General features: G+C 32.9%; 1 protein-coding gene across 1 annotated transcript; it reads left to right on the top strand.

The window, feature by feature from the left end:
• The first annotated feature begins 160 nt into the window (after positions 1-160).
• LOC144858771 (nucleoredoxin-like) lies at positions 161-25620 on the top strand. The gene is made up of 8 exons (XM_078714881.1): positions 161-574; positions 3033-3186; positions 7890-7987; positions 8136-8343; positions 18707-18795; positions 21058-21148; positions 21454-21566; positions 22516-25620. The coding sequence occupies exons 1-8, from the start codon at positions 275-277 to the stop codon at positions 22708-22710; spliced, it is 1248 nt and encodes a 415-aa protein (XP_078571007.1). The 5' UTR covers positions 161-274; the 3' UTR covers positions 22711-25620.
• Positions 25621-27576: the final 1956 nt, after the last annotated feature.

Genomic DNA, 27576 nt, shown 5'->3' with positions numbered 1-27576 from the left:
TAGAGAGATATGTAATATATTTACATATTTCCCGTCAAAACATAAATTTGAATTGTGCAACCTTGCTTAGACAATGATTAGACATTTTTTGGCTATCAACTAATTCAGTGAATTCCATAATCATATCCTGGGCGTGCAGAAAAACAATACCGGTCTTGGAATTCACAAAAGACGAATCGCAGTTCCGTCTTCTAAGCCTAGACCTAATCATTTCTATTTATGCATGATAAACCTGGTTGAATTTTATTGAATATATTCAGTCTCAAGATATAATATGGCTCTGGTAAAATTGTTAGGAGAGAAGCTGGTTAACTCAACAGGAGAAAGTGTAGATGTAGCTTCGTTTGTAGGAGATGGAAAGGTTCTTGGTCTATATTTTTCAGCCCATTGGTGTGGACCCTGTCGGAACTTCACTCCCAAGTTGGGCGAGTTCTACAATACCCTGAAAAAGGGCGAAAAGAAAGATGTGTTTGACATTGTTTTTATCAGCTCTGACCGTGATGAAAAATCATTTGAAGATTATTACAAGACAATGCCATGGCTAGCTTTGCCATTTGGAGAAAGAGGCCGAAAGGTTAGAAACTGTAAATATAAATAAATAAATTAGGCTAATAAATAAAGAGATGACCGGGAAAAATATGCTTCCGAACATGTGAGACAACCGGACAATCTGGGCCTGAAAATGCGGTCCCGCTGTCTTTTAATTTTATGCATTGGAACTGATCGTCTCATGCGTTTGCCCGATCGTCCTGTGTTCGGAATGGGCTATTCAATTGGTTCTGATCATCTAATACTATTCGTTTTTGCCAATCATCATAGAGCAGAGTTGATATGGTGAAGAGACACAGATAAAATCAATCGATATTTTGGTCCCAATAAAATCAACATCCGGTATATTGTGTATACAGCGCCGTTAGAAACACTTTTGATCAGTGCGCAATGCCCATTTTAAATGCGATAGCCTAGATAAATTCTCACCGTTTACCCTTTAATTTTATATTTTAGTAAATAAAAAGATAGCAACATTGACACTATCACTAGGCCCTAGGCTATTATTTATGCGTTCTATTTTAAAAGATGAATCCAGGGTTGGGTCAGCAAAACCATGTGCTGAGGAAACTGGCATGTGTGCAGCAAGGTTTACTTGCCTCAATACAGTACTATGAAATGAAATTATCCACACTGAAAACTATCTCTAGTCTTATATAAATAACATAGAAACTTCAATTTTATGCTAAAGTATTAGCTAAGCCTATACATTTATCATCTTATTCGCCCGATCGTCTCTGGTCCCTATCCCTTAAAGTGGAGCTACACTCAGACTTTCTCAGCTTATATTATGTTTAAGTATGTTTATTTGAAAGTGATTACATACAAAAAACAGGGAAGATATGGCAATATTTTCCAAAAACTAATTTCTAAAAAATCGGTCAGAAAATAGTGTTTTTTACTACATTACACTTTTTCAGTAACTTAGGGGTTATTAGTTTACAATACGTCGCAAAACGCTTAGCGACTGACGCGTTTTAGTCGCCGGAGAACGCGTTGGTGAAATGTCTCCCCTTTGGTAAATTATGTGTTGGAAAATGGCGAATCAATTTTATACCAGGGAGTTGTAAAATAATTTTTACAACTCCCTGTTTATACACACATTTAATACGATTTGTTTAGGCCCAAGTAATATTTCCGATAAAAATGTCAGCATAATTTACATGTAACATCATGATTTGCACTGTACAACAACAGCATAATAATCTTAATCGAATTGCTTATTAATTTTAAGCTAGGCCTAGCTAAATCGTCTGCTCAGCCTAGCTAGCTAGGCTTGAATTCATGTCTAGGTAGGACTAGGGTAGGTCATGGGTTCGAAAATGCTTGGTCGTTTCGTCCCATTTATCGTTCCTGGGTTTTCTCGCACATTAAGAATTGTGAAACACAAAATTCTCTACAAAACAAGACTGGTATTGCTCAGAATAGTAAAGAATAGTAACGGATGTGGAAGCTTATGTCTGACTGAAAAGCAACTATTCAGGCACCCTATCATGGCCCATGGGTAGGCCGAGATTGGGTGCCAGAACAAACTTTACTGCTGTAAGGCTATCAGGCAGCCAGCAGCTAGAGGCCAAGCAGCATCGTTACATACCTAGACTCTAGTAGGCCTAGCTTTATTGAATATATAGCCACGTCTTTCTCAAATCTCGTTAAATTTGACATTTTAGTAATAATCTCATAATCACTTATTACACTGTGAAACATGATAGGGTCACATCCAGAATGTTTTAATATACTTTTCGCCCGTCAAAAATAACATCGCGAAAATAACAGATCGCCAGCTGCAGTGTAAAAAATGTCGTGAGAAATGTCACGTGATCATACTCCCTAGCAAAGTAAAAAACCCAATTGGACCCAACGGGGGAAAGTGTCTATTTACGCGAAATTGCGCAATGTATACGCAATAACAATACCAGAAATAAAAAGATCTGGAAAAATTACATATAAAAACATTTTACATTTTTTTTTTAGTAAAGAAATTAATTTTTTAGGAATATTCAAATATACCCCCCTTTTGCATGTAAAAGAATAGGAAATTACAAGGTATCCCCCCAAAACGCAAAAAGGCGTGATTTTCAAGAAAATCATACTCATTGAAAAAATTTTCAAAAAAATATGAAGTATGAGGGATGATATTTTTAAAGAATAGTTGAAATGTATGAAAAATAGCAATTTTCTGGGTGGAGCTCCACTTTAATACCTTGTTGGGCCCGGCCCCGATTTTCTCATAGTTTTGGCCCCGATTGTCTCATAGTTTTAGCCCCAATCAGCTATAGTCCCAACCGCCCATGCTCCCAATCGTCTGTTGGTAATTTATGTATTAAGATTTGTATTGAAAACAGCTACAGCTGTAGAGTATATAGATAATGTTACTGTTAGCATTACATGATGACATTTGATATCATAAAACGGGCGATACCGGCGAATATTAGTATGACTCGATGTCTATGTCTATTGTTTGAACCATTTTTTTTTTTCAGAATAAGTTATCAAGCAAATTCAAAGTGCGTGGTATTCCTACATTGGTGTTTATAGACACCATGACCGGTTTTCCAATAATAACTTCTGGAAGAGAAAAGGTCATCTCTGATCCTGAAGGTTTAAACTTTCCATGGAAGCGGAAAGAATTTTCAGGTATATATTGCCTTTAATTATAATAAAAGTAAAATTTCCTATCATAAATTCTGAACTAAAACATATTTTTCAATGAAACTTAATACCAAAGTATACTTTATGATATGGTGCGATTTGTGATATGATTAAATAGCGTGCTAAGTAAAAAAATTCTGCGCACATACGCATTATTAAATTTCAAAATGCACAAAATTAATTTCTAATCAATTTCTTGTACATTTCAGGCCATTTTGAGAATTTCAATTTTTTTTTTATTTTTTGCGTTTTGCGCACGCACTTGTGTGCACAGCTCGTACAAAGCATAGAAAAATGGTTTTTACAATTGATTTTTGTTTTTCATTACTTCTTTAGTAAATTTCATTAATTTTGATGAACTCTAATTGCAAAATAATGACGCACATGCATGTTAAACTTTAATGATTGTGTGCTAAAAAATAGGTAACAGGACCGTAACCAGGTTTGACGGCAGGGTGGATCGTTTAAGTTGTTTAGTGGAACCATACCCTCAAATTGTTTTTTCTCTATATGGCCGCAAATCGCATTTCCGGCTATTCTCTTGTGTTTCTGAACTATATAATTTGGTGTAATTTCCAGCCGGCCCACGAATTTCAATTGCCAACCTTATTGCCGACCATAAATTGTCAGAGGACGGCATTCTCTTGCCGACTGAAACTAGGCTAGATCCCTCCTCCTTTCAAGCCTCCTAGCAACAACATGGTACATTAAGGGATCATATCATTGAGACTTTAACAGGCAAATTCACCATCATGTGGTGTTTAGGTAACAAACCATGGAATTAAGATGATCCCTGAATTCACTCAACCTTTGTGTCATGCACTTGCGCTGCGTGAGCTGCATGCTTTCTCTATCAAGCTGGCTGGGCACGTCACACGCATGCTGCGGAGACCTGTGTAGGGGAATACTGTTATGCCAAGCAAACAAATATGCTCTGTGTACAGCTACCGTATATTTCGGTGTATAAGTCGCACTTTTGACACGCAAATTTGACCTCTAAATTAAGGGTGCGTCTTATACACCGAACATAAATGCCTCACCACACAGATTGTACATATCGTCACCTCGTTGGCTAGGCCTGAGTAGGCTAGGCCTAGCTACAGTGTACTAACCGTAACGTAACGGCAACCTGCTTCTGCCTAGTTTTCAAGGCATTTTAGCGTGATGTTATACTAAATATGATGAAAAGATTTGTTCATTATGGAGCTGTTTTAGGCGCTCCGATAACATTTCATTTGTAAACGATTACGATTGGAATAGTATTTATTTATAGTTATACGCACGATCGCCGACCGCCGTACCCCCAGCGCAAGCCCTTCTTGGCGGCCACATGGTGTACGGTATTCGACTAGTATATTCTCCAGTTGATTATAGCATGGACCTAGCGTACACACTTCTCGGATACATAGATACTAATCGAATACGATTGTCCGTGAAAACGTGCGCCCTCTCGAAATGATCGAGCGAGGCTAGCCCACACACGTGCGTGTTACACACACGGTCATGCACTCGATGTTGCGGGTGCCAAACTCATGAATAACAAGTTAGAAAGAACTTGTTGAGGCTGGGCGCGGCCGAGCCTAGGTAAGAAAAAACCTAAATAAAGGACGCCGTTGTAGATATAACAAAATATATTATTACAATAATATTGATTACAATTTAAAAAAACCTTGTTTTGATGAAATATAAAGTGCGTCTTATACATCGACGATATAAAAAATACCGATATTTTACTCCAACTTAGGGGGTGCGTCTTATACACAGGTGAAATATACGGTAGCTCCAGAACCACGATGTTCAGCAGTTATCAAATAGAATTTATCTTGTAAATTTTAGTGTTAGGTTTTTATATTTTAGTTATTTTGCTAGTTCTTTTTGCATAATATATAGCTAGGGAGGCTAGGCTTAGCTTAGCAAGAGTTAGGCCGAGAGAGGATTCATCCTTCCTGCGTGTATCATAACTTTTTATTTAAAGATCCAGACGTCTTGGTTTTTGGTAGCTCAAATTTGTATTTTTAAGCGTAAAACTAATAAGATAATTAATATTAACAAATGGTTTTGGTTGTAATTATTTACTTGTAAAATATATTCATATTTCTTTTGTTAAATGAATGTGGATTTAAATTAATTAAATTTATTAAGGCTTGACTAGGCCTGTAGTAAACAATCGAAAAAGTGGGAGGCCAAGCGGAACTCGCTGTTCAGCGGGGGATCGTACGATCCCCCCCCCCCCCCCCCAGGTTACGGGCCTGGGTAATTTAATACTTGTGCAAAAATATACCTATTTTTAATCGATTACAGCTCCTCAAGATGGCAGGTAACCCTTTATATTATGGGAGCTGATGAGTACAGTAGTTCAATTCATGTAAAATTTCTATATACCGGATGTTGTGACGTTATGTCTACCTTCCGAGATTAGCACCTGTTTGGTCTTTCCTTGTCTTTTATATTTTTTTTGTCTTTGTATTTATATATGGCAGAAAATGGAATAAATTAAAATAAAATGATGGCTCATCTTGAAATTTCTATCTTCACATGTTACTTTGATGATGTCATGGATTAAAAAATGGGTCTCGTAATTTCATCAATGCTACATTGTGTAAACATACAGTATATACAGTGTATTCTGTAAATACTCTAATATGACGTATGACACAAAATAGGTACAATTCATCACTGTAAGTGTAAATATATTTAATTAATGTCATAGGATGGCTTAATAATTTTTGGTGTTCATATCTTAACGTATAGATAACCCGAACTCGTCACGTTCAAATCTGGTTATAATTATTTCTTTCTTAAATTGAAACACTTTCATTTGTAAACTTGTATTGTTTTTTTATTGTTCATGATTTGTTAACAGTCTTGATGTCATTGACAATCACTGTTTCCACAATGTATTGTTCATGATTTGTTAACAGTCTTGATGTCATTGACAATCACTGTTACCACAATGTATTGTTCATGATTTTTTAACAGTCTTGATGTCATTGACAATCACTGTTTCCACAATGTATTGTTCATGATTTGTTAACAGTCTTGATGTCATTGACAATCACTGTTTCCACAAATTAGCAACAATAATTTTACCAAAAAGGTTCATCTAGATCTGTAGATGCTTTTTGATGCTTCAATTTTTGTATTTAAATATTAAATAAATATGTGAATCTTACATTAACTAATTGCGTAAAAAGTGAAAGTTTGAAAATAAAAGGTTTCAACGTATTCAAATATATTGAATCATCAAAATGAAATCCTTAACAAATAATGTATTATAATAAACTTCAGAATTGTCAGCAGAAAGAACTACAGTGTTACTAATATTAAATCAGACCATACTGGCAACTTAATGGCCTATAATAGTATTAAGCTTTTATACCTTGAAATACAATAGAGATACAGTAATAATATTATCCTATAAATTTGCCATATCATTGTTATTCATACTGAATGATAGCAGGATACCTAGTTCATTTGGACCATGTCACTGCCAGTCAATCAATCTAGCTTGTTTTAACAATAATTAAGCAATCAACATCGATAACAGCACTAAAAAAGACAAATTGTTGTTTAATCTTATTTTATATTTGTATAATTATATAGTAAATTGTTTACCAGACTTACACTTACTTTAACAGTAAATTTAAATTGAGTTCTTCAGTTACCTATTATATTTTAGGAATAATTCATTTATTGTTTATTTCATAATCAGTGTGCAATATGAAAAATATAACATAATAAAAAGCTCTTTACAAAAATACAATACAACATAAAAAAACAACAATCGCCCATGGACCACAGGCTGGCAAATATATTATTAATATTAGAACTCTCAGAGTAATCCATTGCTGAGCATATAAGGACATTTCATTTCATAATGCACAAACCAACACATTATTTAGAATGTTTGATTTTTTATAAATCATAAATACATCTTCTAACCTTTTCTTTGAAAGATTACAAACCATTACTAAAAAAAAATATTTGATGTACTAAACTATTGTTTCCTGTGATGGTAAATCAAGTAGGCCTATCACATGCAATGCATTATTGTAACAAACTTCTAGCTTCTTCAAAAGTAATATTACTGCACTGTATAGAAGATGGCTGTTTACAATTTTAGGTACTGTTAAATTATGTCAAGTAATTTAGTAAACAAATTCATGTCTTGGGGTTAGTCAAGAGCGATCAGTTGTCTCAGTCAGTGAATACAGTATCTCCAAATTTTGTTAATAAATAGGCATTGTCGGTATCATCACAGGTGCTCCTAATATATTACCATATTTATTCGAAAAAAATGTCTGGGCCATTTATTTTTAGAGAGATTATTCGCGGGAGGCGTTTATTTGAAGGAGGCGTTTATTTTTTGGGGTGTAATATAATGTTAACAAGTAAACAAATATATTCTCACTAAATATGAAAAAATACAACACAATTAATATCAAGAAGTGATAAAATAGAGTAAAAGTGCTTGATCAATTATTTGTAGGTCATGGGAGTAAATTTAGAAATATGTTAATACAATGTGTGTGTATGCATTTGGTGGAATGTTATATTTGAGGAAAAAGTAAAGGCCCAGAGGCATTTATTTAAGTGTAATCTAATCAAGGTAAACTAATCAAAGTGTTGCGTTTATTCAAATAAATATGATATGATAAATTATTTAATTTTTGTTTTTCTTATTATAGACATATTGGGAACTGTTTTGAAGAATAAAGAATACACTGATGTTGCAGTTGACACTTTAAAAGGAAAATATGTGTGCCTTTATTTCTCTGCACATTGGGTATGTACAGTACAGATCGATAATTTAAGGACGTATATCATTTTTTCCCCTTTAATAATCTGATATGGCCCACACATGAATATAATAAAGATAATATTTTTATTTATATTTAAAAAAATGTTTAATAAAAATTGTTGTAAATTCACAGTGTCCACCCTGTAAGACCTTTACACCCACTCTTATTGAAACATACAATAAAATAAAAGCAAGAGGAGTCGAGATGGAGATAATATTTGTGACATTTGACCGCTCGGAAGAGTCATTTAAGGATTACTATGGTACAATGCCATGGCTTACGATTCCGTTTGAGGATGAGCCACGTCGTAAGGAAATGGCACAGTTTTTCGAAATCAATGGTAAGCCATTTAATTTCTTAAAGCTCTGTACTACACTAGCAAACTTTATGTGACAAAAAAATGTGATGTGCCCGTATGGACATGATGTCATATAACTACCTTAAGCATATCACTACCATATTTGGGCACCTCACACTTTTTTTGTCAAATTAGTTTGATAGTGTAGACTTAATAAATAAAAAACAGGAGCTACAAGCTCTTGAATGTTTCGCAAACTTTTCTCAACCCACATTCTCGATTTTGCAAATGTCGACTGGAGAAAAAAAATGATATCATTTAAATAATTTTTTTTTCCGCTAAAAATCAAACATTCAAACCACAACATCGCCACCGCCAGGGATCGCAATGTAGAGACGTGTTTTTTCGCATAACTTGAGTAAATTAAAACAAGATTCCTGCTACTGTAGCTCGGAGTCCTATATATTGTACATGCAACTAGTTGGAAATCGCGTTATCTATAACAACTGTACACATGTGCTGTGCATAAGCAAAAATCAAAACATGTATTATTCTGATGACGTTTGGTGTTGATGTTTTTGTGATGGAAACATTAGTGAATAAGAAGCAAATAAAAGACACTAATGGCCCTGTTTCTGCTGCCAAGAAAATACCGTATTTTATACGGTATTTTTTGAATACCGTATTTATACCGTATTTTTTTGGCAGCAGAAACTGCGCTCATAAAAAAAATACCGTATTTTGTATACCGTATTTTCCCCACAAAATTTGTGGATAAAATACGGTATTTACAAATTTATACCGTATTTTTTGTACCCTTTTCTGCTGCCAATAAAAAATACCGTATTTTTTTTTACCTATGACATGAGGTCAACATCGTGTTTGTATTTTCTGTCGCTTTCAGCTGTTTTACACACGTGTATAGATATATTCGGCGAAAATGTGGAGCGAAGACGTCACAGTATTTACTATATAAATCTGTGTGGGGAAGGAGGGTGTGGGGAAGGAGGGTGTGGGGAAGGAGGGTGTGGGGAAGGAGGGGGAGGGTGTGGGGAAGGAGGGGGAGGGGAAGGAGGGGGAGGGGAAGCTAAATGTCCGGCCAACTAAAAGGTAACAAAAAGGACAACCACATTTATAAAGACATTTCTAAAAAAAATAAAGCAGGAGTACGGAATAGAAGCAAGTAAACTCAAAGCCGAAGAGCCTGCGAAAGCAGTACAACATTGCAAAAGACAATAACTCGGGGAGGGAACGAATTACTTGTCCCCATTACGATGTTTTCTGTGCTCTCACAACATCTGTATTACAGGGCTAGCCTGTTGAAAGTGAGGCGTAAAACTTCCTTTATTGCGACTTTTAATTATCGACCAAATAAATAAATGGCAATTTGGGTAAAAAGGATGAAATTTAACACGACCACCCAAGAAGTATTGTTAGCAGAAACGGGGTACTAAAAAATACGGTATAAAAAATACCGTATTTTATACCGTATTTTGAGCAGTTGCAGCAGAAACAGGCCCTAACAAAACTATTTATTAATATTATTTTATATTGATTGACGAAAAACAAAACAAAGTAAGAAATATTTGATCGAGGCAGGCTGCATGCTGCAGAGGCCAATGTCATTCAATGTCTTTCTTTGTACAATCCCTTCCTCTTTCATTGTATCTTTTTAATTTATTCATTGTTGCATTTGACAGTGCAGGTGTAGATTAAATATGAGCAGCTAGGTAAAATGTCAGCAATAAAAATGTTGGGAACGATTTATGACTGCTAATTTAGTAGTTTGCATTGCAATAGTGTTCATAGTAGACAATAATAGCACATTCCAGCTTGAGAATATAGCAAATCTTTTGCATTACAGTACATTGGAAATTAAAATAACTTACAGTAGGATAGTCATTGAGATATTCTATTAAAACAATAAAGACAATCTTGTTAATTAAAACCAGAGGAAAATCATAATTAGACGTCACTTTAGATCTGTTTTTTTGGTTTCTCAGTACAATGTTAATGCACTTGTCAATTGTAGAGTATGAAGAGGGAGAGATGGGTCATTTGTCCGATGTGAATGAATGAATTATGAATACCATGACGCACCCCTGTGTAAAAAAGTGACTTACCTTTAGGTGACCATGACGCACCCATTTTGACACATATGATGGGTGGTAAAGTGATGAAATTGACACACCATTGTTCCTTGATGTGACGTACCATTTTGGCTTTTTGATGCACCCCCTGCGTCAATAATTATTTGTAAATGACCATCCATGATGCACCTCTCTCGGGGGTTGTATAGTGGGTCATCCAATTGTCATGTGCATTATATGTATTATTTAAACAATTACTGTATTAAAAATATTAAAATTTATGTGGAAGGAAGAGACTACAGTATTATATGAAGCTTGATTGCATTTAACAAAATTTTACAATTCAATTTTATTGTGATAGAAAAATTTTTTTTTTTTTTTTTTTTTTTTACCATATTTAATGAGGGTGAATCCATCCAGCAATTGCTGATCATTAGGGACCCTCACAGGTTCACAAGACAAACATATACACAATATGCTCTACATGCTCTACTTATTACAAGTCTTTGGGAGTGGAGTTGTAATTTTGTCCTTAGAAAAAATCCTGACATTTGACGGGGCTTGAACCCAGGACCCTTGGAGTGGTAGCCAAGCATCATAACCACCACGCCACAACTCCACTGTTTAATAAACCAATTCTTATCTTTAAATAATAAGTGTAAGTTGTAACTGTATACCCACAAAATTTAAAAAAAATTAAATCATAGATTGCATGGTCTAAACTAGATTTGATTTTAAATGCTGTGACAGTCTACATTTACTGTACATAGTCACCTACTGTGTACATTCTAATGTACTATGGTATTTACTGGTTTTTAATGAACTGTTTTCATGCACTGGCCCTACATCAGTGCTTGTTTTTATTTTGTCTACTATCTGAGTGATGGTAGGTAAATGCACTGTACTCTTGACTGGCACCTGGATAGTAATGACAGATGTTTACTGCAGTGTAATTAACTTTCACTGTGGTATACCCTTTGCAAAAAAGCCGTATACGATCCGTATACGCTGAAAACGTATACGACGTATACGGATCGTATACGATTTCACTGTTTACATTATTTCCAATCTGTTGCTCCACAAAGAGTTGGCGTCGTATACGTTTAGCATACGTAACGTATACGTTGTTTATTCATGATAAGAATATCGTATACGGGACGTATACGAATCATATACGAACAAACTAGGCCATTTTATAAATTATAATAGTAGTAATAAGTAGAATAGAGCTAAATAAAACATTTTAATTGTCATTACAACAAATACGTACGTAGGCTGGCTCTCTGGCCTAGCTAGCACCGGCCACTAGTCTATTAGTATAGTAGGAGCTAGGACATAAGACCATATTTATTTCCATTTATTAGATAGGCTACCGATACAATTCAAACAACGTTTTTCGCAAGTCAATAAAATACGCTAAACAGGTATACTACTACTAGGTAGGCCTAGAAAGGACAAGACAATTAAGGGGCCATTTTCACGATGTTGTTTGCAGTTTTCCTTTATAAAATATGACAGAGGTCAGTAAGTTCAGCCGCCGACGACGACCGAGCGTCGCTCGGTTGCCTACAGTTGCAACTCGTGGTCGACTCGGCTCTCTGGTGGCCAATCATGCATATCATCGGGTACGTCGTTCGATCTTCTCAATTCGTCACACCACGTGCGAGCTTTGGGTGGTCAAATTACATCGTTTATGTTAAGCGATATTATTCCGCGACATGTGTTGTAGTATAGCATGGAGATGGAGTAACAATAATTTGGCAAATAATGCCGAAGAGGAAAACCATGATCCAAAACAGAAGTGGGATGTGTTGATATGTACATTAACATTATATAATAATAATAATAATAATTATTATTTAACGATGAATACAATCGGATTTTGAATATGAAGTTGATCACTTCCGTAGAAAAAAATTAAAAAACAAAATTAGTGGTTATAGTAAATACAATTATATCGAATTTCAATTTTTTCCCGGTTAAGCGAACAGATTGAATTGCTTTCATTTATCTCAGCGGTATTTCTGCTTGGTGATTAAGAAATCATAAAACATGTCTTTAAAAAATAACCACCCTCAACTGTAAATAACAAATTAAATAAGTCTACTAAACATTGTTGATTTCCCATGGACCCAACAATACCCCAACTATTTCATTCATAATTGTTTATTTGTAACAGTTTATTTGAAATCCTTGTCCTTTGTTAATTCAATTGTGTGACAATTAAATTAGATTGTACATGCTGATGCTGTATATTATGTAAAAAGATTAGTCATGTTTATCAGATTTTTGAAAAAGATCAAAACTTTGAATTCTCAAAATGTGTTCTATATCTTTATTTGGAGTTAGACTCGTACTACATTCATTAAAATGATAAACAAATATCCAGCAGCCGTGTGTACAGAGGGGGCACAAAAAAACTATTAGCTACTAATATTGTACACAATTTATTACATCCTTTTTTAAGTAACACATATTCAATATTATAGTAAAACGTCTATACGTCAATACGTAGTTACGAGGCGGTATCCTCGCAACTAGGCTCATATTAGTTGTTTACCACTCTCCAACATATGATATGAATAAAGCCTATCTTATTAAATAGTATCTCGCGCCCGCGCATATACAACAAAAAGTTACAAAGGTTCACATAATTATATTAACGATTTTTTTTAAATTTACGAATTAAATATATAAAAATATAATTAAATACCGCTTGGCCTGTCAATGATGGAGGCATAAAAATGGGGGCGTGGGGTACCTTTTTACCAGGGAGATGTAAAATATGTATTTAATTTTATTTATTTTTATTTTTTAATTTTATTTATTTACATGTAGGTTATGTTAAATTGTATTCATCAGTGACAACTCTAGAAAATTTACAGCAATTAGTTCTGATGCCGCAGCCTAAAACAGTAAAATGCTTTAAAACGTCGGAGCTTCTTTTTTTTGTATTTTTGGCTTTTGAATGTTTTGTTGGCACCCCCTAACTCTGCAACGATGACATCCATAATGCATTGTATTTCCATTTCACCGTTGTTGATTTACTACTAGCTAGAGTATGTTATTAAAATAATACAATATAGCCAAATCTAATATATAGGGGAAAGCTAGCTAGCTTATTTTCACAATGAGTGTACCACAGACTCTTTTCCTTGGCGTATTTTTCCCAGACCTAGTTACTCTTAGTTTACTAGAGCTGCTGCAGTACCTAGTTACTGCATGTTCGATCTATACAATTACAATATGCCTATAGCCTAGCTAGCTAGAAGTCATCGAATTTACTATCTACTTTGGCCTACTGTAACTAGGCCTACATCCCATTTTTTAACCCGTAGCAAAAAAAATCCTGTTGGTCCTTGGACAACAACAATGATGATTGAAAATGAATACAACACAGGCACGCTTTGGGCGAATTTATTTGGATCATTCCATATATATAATAGGGAGCCACATGTATTCTACATTTTTATTACATCGTAATTTATGGATTTTACTTACTCGTTTTAAATTTAATATACTGCGGGCCCAATTTAATATTTATTTATTTATTTCCAAGTACATTAATATTAATTAAAGCACTTTCAAATTAATAACAGCACATTTTGTATGATTCACTTATTAATGGAACGTACCAAAGGTAAAGAATAGCAGAGGGGATAAACAAGACGGAACAGCCTGGGTGGGTTTTTATGCTTGATAGAAAAATAACGTCTGTAAAATACAGCACCAATTTTTTTCATTAGCGAAAACTATGAACTAAATCATCATAGGGAATTTAATGTACATATACCGACTGAAAAAAAACCCAAATTGTACACTAATTACTGAAGTCTGGAAGATGCTCCTGCCATCGTAAACGTATGCTATCGTCGTCTTGTTATGTTATGTAAAAAGAGGGACAGTCCCTTTTCGCTTGGTAATATGATGCAGTTTGTATACACGCGTACTCGTATCGTATACGGATCGTATACGGATCGTATAATTAGGAAATTGTTTATAAATGATCGTATACGGTTCGTATATGTTTATTATGCGGGCAGGAACTTCCGAATTGACGTATACGTTTCGTATACGAAATGGACTTCCTATACGAAACATATACGAAACGTATGTAAATCGTATACGTTCGTATACGGCTTTTTTGCAAAGGGTAGTACATAACCAATATAAAGAGCACATTTTCTGATTTACATGTTGTTATACTACAATACTGTATGATAAAAGAAAGTAATGCCTAAAAATAAAAACATTTGATAACTCAAAAAATAGATGGATAGAGGAATTTGCTACTGTATGTAAATTGTTTAATTAATTAATTGTTTACTGTGCGCTTTTTTCAGTGTCACTTTTGTTAATGTTGTAGAAAAAGTCAATCAACACATTCGCAATACTTTTATGTCTTTTTTAGATACTAAAAAATTATCTTTGTTTTACTTTATCTGAAGTTAATTTAATTGATTTAATTTCAACAGATGTGAAAAGTTAGTTTTTAAACCCTTACCTATGACCTGCATTTTCCCTAGCTATTCTTCAGTGCATGATAGAGATTTTTTTGTTTAATCTAAACAGGATGAACTTGATTGACAAAAATAGCACTTTGAATTGTTTTTCTTTGTCTGATAGCATTATTCAGCATATTGAAACAATGGCACCATTGTTGATTCATTGAAACTGGTTTCCCTTTTTAAGAATGTTTTGATCTTGATTATTTCCTTTTAAAGCAGAACGTATTACTAGCAGAATTTTCCTCCAATGATTACTCAACTGTTTTGGCCGAGCTATAATCCACTACAGGAGCAAAAAGTAGTGGGTTTTACTTTTAGATTTTCAAAGTAATCTAGAAAAATGCTAATTTAATGACAAATGTAGTTTAAAATGTACAGAGTAGTGGGTGATGCATTTGCCTTAGGTCAATTCCATTCATTTTGATACCCCACGTGTATGGATGTGTACAAAAATATAGACAACCATTATCTCAAACTCTCTCTTGTAGTAAAAATGTATTTCAGAGCCTTTTAGAGACTCAAGTTTTGATTCAGATCTAAGCACATATGATCAACTCATGTGTATATGCATGAACCTGGTCCATTAACCTATGCCTTTTTCCCTGTTATATTCCATGTATGCTTAGGCTGGATTTTAGTCAATAGAGCATAAGCAATAATTATGGACACAGGGTTGTCTATCCATCCATTACTTTTTATTTAGACTCTGAGTTTAACAAACTCTCCAGTTAATCCTACCTTGCTATTTTATTTTTTGTTTGTTTTGGGATCACTTATGTTGGTTTTTCTTAAAATAATGAAATGATATCCAATGTTCCATATGGCTGTTTCATTTTTTGAGCTTTTGTTGTATGCAACAGGCTGATGAATGTGACCATTGAAAGATGTTACCGTTTGAACAAAATAACTAACGTTATAGTGATACAAAATCAACCAACCAAATAAGTATATAACCCGGAGTTCATTCAATTTTGATGTACTGTACATACCCCACTTTTAAGTTTTAGGATTAAATTTGTCTAGTGAGTTGATATTTTTTTTAATTTGCACCAATCCAGTTTCAATTTTTTGACTGCACTGTACAATTGTTTTGCTTTTAAATGGTTTTAGGATGACCCTGATACTTGAAGAAACAAATGGATTAAAATCTCAAGCTAGAGCTCCACACCCATTTAATTAGTACTGTAACTTTGTGTTTAAAATCTCTGGAAAAATTACAATCATATGATTTTTTAATGTTAAAAAAATATAATCTTATTGTATACTGATGTTATACAGGTAGTAATTACTCCTGAAGAGTGTTGCAACAACTAGAATGACAAGACACAACAGTTACTACATTTCTTTAGGAATCACATGGTTGGTGTAAACCTTACTTTAGTGTCGTGTTTCGGGAATCCTTAATATTGGCCCTGTTTCTGCTGCCAAGAAAATACCGTATTTTATACGGTATTTTTTGAATACCGTATTTATACCGTATTTTTTTGGCAGCAGAAACTGCGCTCATAAAAAAAATACCGTATTTTGTATACCGTATTTTCCCCACAAAATTTGTGGATAAAATACGGTATTTACAAATTTATACCGTATTTTTTGTACCCTTTTCTGCTGCCAATAAAAAATACCGTATATTTTTTTACCTGCGACATGAGGTCAACATCGTGTTTTTATTTTCTGTCGCTGTGAGCTGTTTTACACACGTGTATAGATATATTCGGCGAAAATGTGGAGCGAAGACGTCACAGTATTTACTATATAAATCTGTGTGGGGAAAAGGGGTGTGGGGAAGGAGGGGAAGTTAAATGTCCGGCCAACTAAAAGGTAATAAAAGGGACAACCACATTTTAAAGACATTTCTAAAAAAATAAAGCAGGAGTACGGAATAGACTTGTCTCCAAAGCATGTAAACTCAAAGCTGAAGAGCCTGCGAAAGCAGTACAAAATTGCAAAAGACAATAACTCGGGGAGGGAACGAATTACTTGTCCCCATTACGATGTTTTCTGTGCTCTCACAACATCTCTATCATTAGGGCTAGCCTGTTGAAAGTGAGGCGTAAAACTTCCTTTATTGCGACTTTTAATTATCGACCAAATAAATGAATGGCAATTTGGGTAAAAAGGATGAAATTTAACACGACCACCCAAGAAGTATTGTTAGCAGAAACGGGGTACTGAAAAATACGGTATAAAAAATACCGTATTTTATACCGTATTTTTATACCGTATTTTGAGCAGTTGCAGCAGAAACAGGCCCATTGATTTGCTAGCTTCAGACCATTAAGGTTTGGTTTTTGAAGCCATGTATCCCATGCAACAAAATAATATGCAAGATGAGGCTGTGTTTACTCATTAATGTTTATTTTTTAACAGAAAAAACCCTGTATAAAATAACGTCATAATTATTATGTATCAGTGTTTCATAGTTAATATAATTGAGCAATAAAAACAATCACAAGCTTACTATAATTATGGTCACTTCACTCTAATTATCGATTAGTATTACTGTGATATAACATTTAACAAACTTATATCTGGATCCAATACATCAATTTCATACTACTAATCACGTCAACATGGTAAGTTATCCAACAAACTTCAACATGATGGTATGCTATCCAACTAACTTCAACATGGTATGCTATCTAATAAGGTAAAGTAGTGTAACGGTGGTATTTTAGTGTATCCGTTACTATGTCATATAGTCTCAGCGGCAGGATTTCACACAGTCACAAAATGTACCAACAGCAAATATGGTTTATGGTCAGATAAAGTTTTATTTAAATATGCAATGTAATACAGTCTGTCCTGGCTATATTACATACGATTCCTTCTCTCTATTATAAAAGTTTTATTCTATCAAGCTCTTTTCCTTCTCTTCTCTCCTCTTACCAGTACATCCATATTTTAAGGAACGGTCCTAATTAATATGCATGTACTGGGAGGGGACTATTTAGTAAAGGGAACATTCCCTGATGATGAGGAAACAGTAATTGATTAAGGATGTGGGTTATAGGATAGTGAACAAAGAGTACCTAGGGATAGGAAGAAACCACTAGGAATGTTAATAGATGGAGTAGGGAGAAATAGTGAAAAAGGGTTGTTGACCTGATGGTCAGAGTGTTACAGTAGTATATCAAAGAAAATTCATCATAATGTTGTTAAATAATGAATGATAACAATTTAACTTGGTAATGCATTCATAGTAATACTGTACATTATGGTTGTATAGAAAATGTCTACTCACAGTTTTGACAAAAATCCACAATTTAGAAATACGGTATATAACATGTCTTGATACTCAGACAACAACTTCTGCAGAACCAAAGCTCACGCAGCCTATTCAATATAATGCTTCACCTGATATGCAAATACGTCTGCAAATACCAGTAGTGAACAATAGCAATGCAATGCGATATATTGCGCCACCAATAATATAGTAAAGAAACTTTGGAAGCTTTCCGATCCATTACATTAGTATTTTGACATGACATTTGCAAAGTAGATTTGATTACTGAAGTAGATTGTTAAAATTCAACTGTTCAAAAAATATGAATACAAAGTAAAATGTATTATTGTTTACAATATTTGTTGTCATTGTTTACAAAAATGTTGAAATATAATTTTCACAGTCAAATAAATGTTAAATAAATTGCTGCAGTCAAATAGATGCTCAGTCAAATAAGTGCCATCAGTCAAATAAATGCTTCAGAAAAAATATATTGCTGCAGTCAAATAAGTTACAGTATGTTTAATATGTCATTCTATTCTATTCAACCTTCTAATGTTCTATTTTATTTTTAACTGTAGGAATTCCTGCATTTGTTGTTTTGGATGAGAATTGGAAAGTTGTAACCAGTAATGGCAGAGAACATGTCAAGAATGACCCAGAGGGCAAGGTATTTAAAAAAAAAATAATTCAAAAAAGAAACAAAAATTACAGTATACACTTACTACTACTACTAGTACTCTATAGAAATTTTAATTTCTAGCAACATACAATATTTCCAGGAATTAATTCTAAAAAAAGAAACTATGGTATATAGAATTGAGAAATCTTTGCAGAACAGGAAGGAAAAAGAATCTGCAAAATTGTTTTATAATCACAATGGAACAAACTTGCAATTCCTAGAAAAGGCATGTTGACATGTATGATGTGTTTAACTCTATAGCAATCACCTTTTAATAAATGGTGATTGTTATAGAGTTAAAGACATAACATATTCAAAGTCTGATTTAATTAATCTTCATTTTTCATTTTGTTTTTGGAGGACAATACATCTTTAAGCTTATTAAAATATGTTTTAATTTCATTATATTGTTAATTAAAAACAGTGTTTTTTTTCTTACGAAATATTTGTAAGGAATTTTATTAGGTAATTTGAAAAGTAGGTGCTAATTAAAAAAAATCATGTTACAAAACAAAATAAAAAAAATACTGTAGGGAAACTGTTGATAATTATTGGAATATTATATGATTATTAGTAATGTTTACTACTGTATACCTGGCCTTTAATAAAGAAGTAAGATTAGTGTCACCTTCATTTATATTTCTGTCATATCATGATGATTTGTATGTTTTTTGTATGCATTTTTTGTTGCTAAAAGCATAGCAGTGTCTGCTTCATGTATATTTGAACAATCTTTACAAAATGTTTTACAATAACTCATGTCAACCATAACATTACTACAGCTTGCAAATGCCAATGCAGAGCAGGGAAAATCACTTAAATCATTTTAATGTCAAATAACCTACTTTTGCTTTCAAGGTACAGTATTTTATCAAATGCCAACTGCAACAGTATAAATACATTTTTTCCAACTAATTTTAAGCATTGTTTCATTCCTGAATATATACTTTATCACTTACTAACTTTGATGAATAATAAATACTAAAAACTGTAAAATCATGAAGCATTATCAGTGTACTGTACATGGCCTAAATAAGTTACAGATGTAATTCCTTCATTTTTGGTAACAACTTAAATTAAAGATGTATTGTCTGTAGAAAAACAAATTAATTTTTACCAAAAACCTAATTTGAAATTACAGCATTTTTTCAGGTGAATAATTCATTTATCGATTTAATTTTTGGTCAAGGTGAATAAATATTAGGTGACATTTAAATATCGTCCATAATGACGACTCAACAACAAAATTGTAAACAAATAATTGTTTTCATGGAGACAATACAGTATTGTATTGTATCTTAAAGCCCCATTCCCTACATTTTATACCTGTAGATCTAATTTAAGGTCAAAAACTACATTTAATGTGGAAAATAAGTTGATTTAAATCTCAACATGCATTGCGAGCGGATTAATAAATTTTTTTTTTATGTGATTCACTCACTTTCGATCAATCGTGAAGGCCAAAAGAATCATACATTTTCAGCGAAAATACCAGGTACGGATTCTGGGAAAAAAAGAAAGAAAATTAATGCAGCAACTAGACAATGTCAGACTAGGCCTATAGCTAGCGTATGATGTCCGTATGTTACTGCTGTTTAACACCAGCTAGGCCTACAAAACTAAGCCTAGCTAGGCTAGGCCTAAAGACCATCCACGGCCATTCAATCTGACCTAGTGCATTTACCATTATTTTTATAAAACGTAAAGAAATGCTTTAAGAAATAAATAGACTGGCTACAGATACAACAATACACTACTACTATCTCATTAAAGGATTTTAAACATTAAAAACCAGAAGGCTAAACATAGTTTGGATTTTATAGGACAAGGAAGTTAAATTTAAAATAAATATACAGACTGTGATGGTATGTGATGGTGATTGAAAGAGAGAAAGACTTTGTCAGAATTATAATACTAATATAGCACCCTTTTTATGATTGAACATGTTCAAAGATGCTTTTACATATTAATGAAATAAAAAAAATAAGTTACTTGCAAAATTCATTAAAATAGGCCCTAGTTTTAAAAATATCCTGTCTGGAAAAGAAAAATACATTTTAGTGTTGAAGGAAGACATATTATTGTCCCCTCAAAAATCATTTTTTGTTTATTCATGTTGTTTACGTAATTATGTATTCACGTTTTATTATCTGTCAGACAATGGTTTCTGGTTAAATTTTGTATTTTTTAAAGTGAAATCATTATTTTTGTTTGTTTTGTTCGTAATGAAAACTTAATGTTTCATTTCAGGAGTTTCCATGGCTACCAAAACCAGTGAATGAACTAAATGAAGCAACATCTCGTCCAATCAACGAAGAACCTTGCATCGTATATTTCACTAGTGAGTTCAGGATTTGATTTTTGTTTCTGGATTTCTAACATATTTTATAGTTAGTTTCAAACGGTGATATATAAATAATAATTATAAACATAATGACAATTATTTAACAAACGATTGAAATCATGCAGTGGTATTGGTACAATTAAATGAATCTACCAATTTGTTAAAATTTGTTAATAAAATACAACCAATTGTTTCTTTATATAAATAGCAATAGCAAAAAAAAGTGGCTGCAAAATTTGAATTTTTTGTATTTTAAAGTAAAATGTTTTGCTTTGGTATCATTGTTTATATTTTCTTTAAAGATTCTGAAACTGTTGATGAAGAGCTTGCCTTAATGGAACCAGTGGCTGTCAGTTTTTGCGACAAGGCGAAGGAGTCTGGAGACAACGTGCCTATGTTCCTAGTGGGTGGATCAGTAAGTTTGAATACAATTTATTAGTTGAGACTCAAATTTTTTTGTTTAATCACAAGACAAACATATACACAAGATGCTCTACATAAACAAAGTCTTATTACAAGTCTTTGGGAATGGAGTTGCAATTTTGTCCTTAGAAAAAATCCTGACATGTGACGGGACTTGAACCCAGGACCCTTGGAGTGGTAGCCAAGCATCATAACTACCAAGCCACACTCCACTCGTATTATAATACACACAAAAAAAAGTAAAATCACATAGCATTATTTATTATTCTGGTGACAAACCCAGTATACACAATCTCAACATACACAATCTCAGAAATGTTTGTCCCTCTTTATCTGTATTTCTTATACTGTAATACTAATTAGGTAGTAGCAAGGTGAAACAAATTGTCTAAAATGCCATGTTGTGCCTACAGTAGAATACGATAGAGATTTTATGAACACACACGACATCACATATTTAAGATATGTTTTAAAATTAATTGCATTCTTTATCTGTCTTGTTTCTCACTGTTTTGCAAGGCTATATAATTTTCTTATACCTATTGACCAATTATTATTAGTAATCATGTTTATTTGTTGACAATCATGGGCTTATAGATAATGCTGTAGTTTATCTTTGATACAATTGTGTGGTTTTAAATACAGATATTGCCACACATTTCGACATAGTATTGTGATTACTTCAAATTGAGACTTTAGATAAATGGGACATTTGTTTCTAAAAAAAACAAAAACCATTTTCAGTTTTATTTATGTTATAAGATCAGACCACTTGGATGCAACATAACAAAATATGTGACCATGTCAAAAGCAACAGTTGACAGATGATTGGTCAAAGTACTTGCTTTGGCTTACATCGCACATTGCGTGCAAGTGGAAACCAAGACCCATATTACCCATCTTTTCTTTTTTTTGTAATTTCCAATTTCTTTATTTTTTAGGACGAAATTGTTTTGTCACTTTTGGAATTTCTGAACGTGAAGGACGAGGACTTACCAATGTTAGCTGTACTTGATATACCGGAACAACGCTGGTATAAGGCCCCAGAAAAAGAGATAACTGCTGACCTTATCTCAAGTGTTGCACAAAAGTATATTGATGATGATTTAGAGTTCCAATCACTGTCTGGAAAATAGATACTGTATGAATCATTATTGTATTCCTGTATTATACTGTTGAATTAGTCTCTCAATAGAACATGGTATTCTGTCTATTATAGTTGAGTATGTTTGAACTGCCTTTAAGATCTAGTCAAAACCAACTCCTAGAACTGCACTGTAAATATTGCTGGTGGATAGATTCATTTAAAAATTCACATGAAAAATGTAATTATTCTCATAATATTTTATATGGAGTGTGGATATTTTTGGTTTTATGCTCTTATAATTGATTACTTACTGTATGAAGATATCAGATGTTTGACATTACAATGTGTAATATGACTGTATATGTCAACCCATTAACATTGAATACATGCAGCATTTTTAAAGCATAAAACCCACTATCAGCATAAATATTTCTTTTTGGTTCAAATTTAACTTCAGACTATCATTTAAGGCTAAAACCTTATAACATCACATGCATACAGATACAGGATAATTAATATACACAGTACCATATTTATGTGTCAACAAAAAAAACTTTTGTGTTATGTACATCTTTAACATTTTAGTTTGAAAATCAAAATTCATAGTAAGTATATTCTATACAATTTAGTTAAGATTTAAAGAAAAGTATATTTATCAAATTTTGCATTTTAGAGCATTTTAAGCAGTGAAGTATTTTCTACAAATTAAGCACAGCAAGTCTGTACTTTTTTTAAAGTTTTTTTTTCCATTTGATGGAAATATTAGAATTTAGTATAATATAATACATTAATTCACATTTTGTTAAATAAATGATTTTTTATATGAACATCTAGTATTAGGGAGGTTTGGATTTGTGGCGACCAAGGATCCATAATATTGTGTTGTGGGTTTTTGCCTAGTCTTAGAGAATTCAACCAAAAAAGTTTGTCTGTTCCATTGACCCTGCATGAGTGTAGCGGGACAGTTCGGCCCTGGGAGGATTCGGCATGGAACTGTTTGACCCTGAGACGATTCAGCCAACTTATATTATTGGCCTTGATACGTATTTTATAACCATAAATAAACTTTCTTTTCAGAGAGACTACAATATGGTATAGTTTTACTATTGATAAAGTTTTTAAAATATAAGGTCTAAAACATTGCCCCACCCAAATGATGTAAACAAATTATGCCCTCTTTTTGGCCGCTTGGCGAGTGCACAAATAACAAGTAACAAAGTTTTCAAAATAATAATTGCATATAAAATTACTTTATTTATATATTATATCAACATTGGCAATATCAATAAAATACGTTCAAAATCACCTTTAAAAAACGTGATAAATACCACAAAATATGTATAATATAACAATTATTGGTTTGGTCTAAAGTGAGACGTTTCAGCCAAAAGTGGGCCGAATCTTCCCCCCAAAAGTGGGCAGAATCAACTTGTGGCCGAATTGTCCTGGATTCTACATGAGCACAATAAATTGACATGACTAACTTGGTCCTATAGGTTGTCATAAATCAAAAACCTACCTACTGTAATACAAGATTAATATAATATATTACATTAATTGTAATCTTTGAAACCTTATTATTTATAAACCATAGATCTTTCAAGCTGACCAAATGCTTTTTGAAAACATCTCTTTAAAAAACAATTAATTTACCTACATTTCTTGTAAAATATAAACCATCTTAAATTGTACATATTCAGTGTCAGTCATACAAATCAATGTGATGTAACTGAAATAAGTTTTACAATAAGTATAATTATAAAAATATATTCTTGTTAAATAAATTTAAAATGAATAGGTATAATGAATGATTATTAACTGCTATGTATTTAGATTTAGTCCACCTATAAAAAAAAATGTGGCACTGCTGTTGTTGTATAAGTAAAAGTTACACTGTATGTGATTTTGTTGTCTGTTGAATGAAATTCTGTAAACAGTGTATTAACTGATGATGTATTCCATGCTAATCTGGATTCAGCTTTGATATTTTGACAATTGAACGATGTTTCATCATTCAGTGTTGTCATGTGTTTTTTTTTACCAATGCATGCTCCAATTGATTTAAGTAAATAAGCTTTTTACTTTCCTTATTTATATCCATCTGCTTGCTTTAAAATTGTACACTGTTAGCATTATCTTTCAATTGACCAATAGAAAAAAAAGAAGTGTTCTACTATCACAACGAATTGCATAACAGAACAGGGTGGCCATAGGCTTAGGTTATGTACTGTAGTTGTTTTTGCTGGCTAGGCCTAGGCTTTTATAATTTTATGATACTACGGTGCTGATCAGGTCGGATTCACCACTTTAGGTTATTCAGTGAATCAGACTTTAAGACTTTACTGTAATGTAAGAAAGTCCAAAGCTAGAAGAGATCCTAGGCCTAATAGTAATAACACACAATTCCTATGTAGGCTTAGGCCTATGTAAAGCACAGCACTTTATAAATAAGAATGCACAATAATTGTAGCACAATAGTGATAATGGTAAATCCAAGTAAAGTTATGAAACGCAAATTACTTGAGGATAAAAATATTAATGAGAACATTTGTATAAAACTCAAAATACTGATGCCCGTCATAGTTTAACTTTAAAATTTGGGATTAAATATTACATTTATACTTATCCTTTTCTTATTAATAATTATTTGTTTAATTAATTATTGGCTATTAAAGCATGCACTAATAATATAATTGAATTAATTTAAGTTTAATAATTTAATTTTTAAGATCAAAAGTAGATCAAATAGTATTCATGGCTGCAATATAAATTTGTTTTTATTTTTTCTAAGTTTTACTCTTAAGTAGATGACATTGTAACATGAATTTAAAGCACACTTTTATATTTGTATACTGTATGCATGTATTGCATTGTAGATTATAGTTATCAATATGCCCAATACACATGTCGTCTGTGGGACATTAAATATTTTTGCCTACAAATAAAGTAGTTTATTTTATTTGAATAGTTTGTCATTTGTACCCATCGGCAGATACATTTTTGGGTGGTGTTTTTTCTTTTATTTACAAGACAAATTGAGCCCACCCTTTCATTTATTCAAAATGAAAAATAAATATAAAAGCTGTTGACAAAACCATGTGGCCATAAGCATAGGAAGGAGCTTCTCTTAAAACTTTTCAGATCAGATTTTGTCCGAACATGGCTTTGTCGTCTGAAATAATTTTCACACATTATTTGGATTAATAATAAATTAAAGTGCGCTTATGTCGACACAGAACTCAACTGAAAGGAACTAGTTGTTCAAGAATACGTATGTCAAATTTTTGTGAAACTGAAACGAGTGAGCAAGTGCTTATGTTGACACTGAAACTGATTGTAACTGGCCATGTTACATGATTCCTAGTTGTATAGGGAACAGATGCATGAGCGTTTTTATGGAAACATCAAGCTGATCGTTACTGGTCGCGGGTACCCTTGCACACATGACATGATTCAAAGTGAACAGAAAGCAACTAAAAGAACTGAAATGAATTTTGTCAACACAGTTCAGTTGAATTCTGTGATTAAAATAAAAAATATATACATTTAAAATTTATATAGCTTCCCAATATTAATTCTGTACTATGAATATAAGAGGTTTTTGCCAATTGTGAAATGTTTTATAGCCGTGCTGACTCTTTGGTTTTCTTTCTTTTTCAATTTGGAGTTTCAGAGAAAAATTCTGCTTCAGTATAGGTGCGATAATGACATATGTCAAAACACTAAAATAGCACAAATAGATATATATATGGTGTAATCATGTTTGATTTTATTCATAACATAAAGCATACCAGTATTAATTAAGCATTCTAAATATTCACCATAGACAGTCCAGACAGTATTTATTTTTATAAAATATAAACAGAAGTTGTTAATAGCAAGTTACGTGATGTAATGAGTGGTTCATGTCAACATGGTACTAATGGGTACAAGCACACAATATATCATCACTTGTGATGTATTTTAAACATCAGTTGCCCATCTTTATTATCATGAAATAGTCACAGGATAACACAAACCAGAGGGAGACCCAGTACTAGGGGATCAGCACCCACACACCCCCATCCCTACATTTGACAGCTAAAGTAAATTATTTACTCTTTTTTGATATCTATCTATTTTCATTATTATGTTAGTGCTCCATGTTTAAACAAGGCCATATACATGGCTGCAGTCGCGTGCTCAAGTTAGTGTTTACCGACCGACCAACCGACCGACATAGTGAGCTGTAGAGTCGCGTTGCACGTGACTAAAAATCTTGGATCTGTTCCTGCAAACATAAATTATCTACATCTAAAACAATTTCAGTCAACATTGTTCTTTAATTGATAAGATGAATTTGCAAAAGTTGATATAAAGGTAATGCTTTATGTCAACCTTATGTCAATAGTTAATGTCATTAATAACAAACAAAAAGTGGAGATGGGCAGGCCATGTGGCAAGACTCCATGACAAAATGGACTAGCAGGACTATGGTTTAACAACCAATGATACGGTAGGAAAACACACCAGAAATGAGATGGAGACATGATCTGGAGAAATATAAAAAAACATTTTAAAAACTGGTTAAAATTAGCAAAAGATTGAAACAGTGTTTATTCGAATCATACGCCCCACTTTGAATAAATGCCTCCTTCAAAAAAACATACCCCCTGTCTAATAGAACGGGCCTTTATTTACTTCCTCGAAAAATTTAACTTCAATACAGAACATTGACATATTCTTTATTGATGTGTAAAATAATATAAACAAAATTCTCATTAAAATCCAGAAACAAAACAATGCTATATTTACAGCAAAAACAACATTTTATTTTTATAACCTGTGATATGCATCAGTGTATTTATTTTAAATCTGTTCATTTGTACTGGACCTTTAGCTTGAACTCCAATGTTTCAGCAGCAATTCAGAGCTG

Source organism: Antedon bifida, chromosome 2 (genome assembly GCF_963402885.1).
Source record: "Antedon bifida chromosome 2, ecAntBifi1.1, whole genome shotgun sequence".
In the NCBI taxonomy this organism is placed as follows: domain Eukaryota; kingdom Metazoa; phylum Echinodermata; class Crinoidea; order Comatulida; family Antedonidae; genus Antedon; species Antedon bifida.
The sequence above is the reverse complement of the archived record's forward strand: the minus strand, read 5'-3'. Positions and strand labels throughout refer to the sequence as shown.